The 2,123-nt window shown below is 44.4% G+C and overlaps 1 protein-coding gene and 1 long non-coding RNA gene across 2 annotated transcripts in view; one reads left to right on the forward strand and one right to left on the reverse strand.

The window, feature by feature from the left end:
* Positions 863-1,175, reverse strand: LOC109837406. The gene is made up of 3 exons (XR_002246264.1): positions 1,135-1,175; positions 991-1,064; positions 863-920 (listed from the first exon to the last, which is right to left on the reverse strand). It is a non-coding gene; the product is annotated as an uncharacterized LOC109837406 (long non-coding RNA).
* LOC109838659 (U5 small nuclear ribonucleoprotein 40 kDa protein-like) overlaps positions 1,528-2,123 on the forward strand; it is a gene marked incomplete at its 5' end in the record, with an annotated part of 11,889 nt that continues 11,293 nt past the window's right edge. The window contains one exon of the mRNA XM_020407084.1: positions 1,528-1,681. Within this exon, the coding sequence (XP_020262673.1) occupies positions 1,528-1,681 (154 nt within the window). The remainder of the gene's footprint in view (positions 1,682-2,123) is intronic.

Below are 2,123 nucleotides of genomic sequence, written 5' to 3' on the forward strand. Positions count from 1 at the left end.
GGAGGGACAGGTGAGCTGTCCCCCTCCGGTTGGATGATACACTGTTCAGTGCATCATCCAATCGGAGGGGGACAACTCACCTGTCCCCCCTTTGGGTCCCCTATTTGGGATCCTTGTAGAAGCGTCCGAAATTACTTTAATTTTTATTTTTTAAAATGATAAGTGATGGGAAAGTTGAAGGGACTGCGAAGTTAATAGGCAATTAAGCGGGAATATTAATGGGTTAGTGAGGTTAATAAATGAGCCATTGAGGATGTCGAGACGAAGAATGGAATTAAAAATGTAGCATTTTGATTTTTTTCTCTTCTCCTTCATGTTTGTTATTTTTATATTTTAAAACTTATTATAAATCATAAGGAGATTTCCTGAGTTTTTTTTGCCATGGGCTGTGAGGAAAGTCTCTTTGTTAAATAATAGAAAGAGGTATATGTAAAATGCTTCCCAAAAAAAAAACATAAATGTAAGAGGTTTTTGCATATTACCTCTCAAAGCGTTTATATTTGTAAATTTATCCCTCAATCATGGTATTTGTAAAATCAGCCCCCAATTCTCTCACATTGATTTTTTCTACGCTTCTCACTTAACACTTTTTAGCCTTAGAATGGGAACGTTGCAAAAATGTTGGAAACTATTGTAAAATTTGACATCGCCTTGTTTAAAATTCAGCGTTGTTAAGTTAGAGGAGTAGAAAAGCTAAAGCAGAGCCGATACCAAGATTTGAGGGATAAATTTGCAAATCTGGAATATTTGAGAGGTGTACATATATGCAAAAAAACCCTAAATGTAAATAACCCTTATCAAATGCGAAATTTATAAAGCCCTCAGTTTTGATCTCCCTCTCAACTAAACCTCGCCAAAAAAAATCACTACCATACAGTAGCCGTTGCTCACATCAAATTAAACGCAGGCGGCGCTTCTTCCTCTTAAACTTCTCCATTCGATTACTCAATGGACTCTCATCATCACCATCATCATCATTTCCCCCTCAACCTCTTAAACTTCTCCATTCGATTACTCAATGGACTCTCATCATCACCATCATCATCATTTCCCCCTCAAGAAACCTAAACTCGAAGACCCCATACTCAATGGACTCTCATCATCACCATCATCATCATTTCCCCCTCAAGAAACCTAAACTCGAAGACCCCATCGCCGACGAACCCATCACCGGCGAAAAACCCGTACAACAGCAAGAAGACGAATCGCCATTGTCCACCGAGGATCACGAGGAGGCTCTTCTCGCGCTAATTGCCCACAGAACCCGTGAGGTCGAGCACAACAAGCAGCGCGTCGCTTATTACATAACCCAGGTACCGATTTAATCCAATCAAGATCGTAAAGGTTTGATCTTGGAGCGATTTTTGACAAGAAAATTGCAGCTTGAAGCTTCAGAGAGGAGATTGAGAGAGTCGCAGACCCTGCTCGTTCGCCTCCGATCACAGCGCGTCCGCCGCCAGTGCTGCCGCCTCATCACCAAGCCTCCTCAGCAGCAGCAGCCCGCGCCGCCTCGTCCCGCACAGCTTATATTCGGGCGTGAAACCCAAGAATCTGACTCCGTTGGATCCCCCACCACGGCCGAAGGCTCGTCCGACTGTCTTGGATAAACGGAAGCAAGAGACGAGAAGTAGGGTTTCGCTGCCGCAGTGTAATGAGAAAAAGAGGGCAACGAGAGTGCTTGGTAATCAAAATTTCGTAATTTTCTTCCTAAGATTTTAACCAATAATTTTCTTTAGGCCGGAACCACCGCCAACCCTTATCGTCACCTACGGCTTAGCAAAACCTGAGCGAGAAGTCACCAACGCCAGTGACCGTACCTCGGCTGTGTGAGGATTGGGCCGATGTACTTGGTTCTTGACACGGGCAGTGAAGTCACTTGGGTGCAATGCAAGCCATGTGATGACTGCCACCAGCAGTCCCATCTGCGAACTGATGGTAGTAGACATCACAGGGCTTGCGCTGCACCCAAGTTACCTCACTCCCGGTGCTGAGACCAAGCACATTGACCACGGTGGCTAGCCGATTGATGCTTATGTGGCTGAGGTATGGTTACCGGAGATTTGGTTTTTTGTTAAGGAGGAGACGTCAAGGATGGTGGTACATTGAGATGTTAAGATGGGTAG

This window comes from Asparagus officinalis, chromosome 4, assembly GCF_001876935.1.
Source record: "Asparagus officinalis chromosome 4, Aspof.V1, whole genome shotgun sequence".
NCBI lineage: Eukaryota > Viridiplantae > Streptophyta > Magnoliopsida > Asparagales > Asparagaceae > Asparagus > Asparagus officinalis.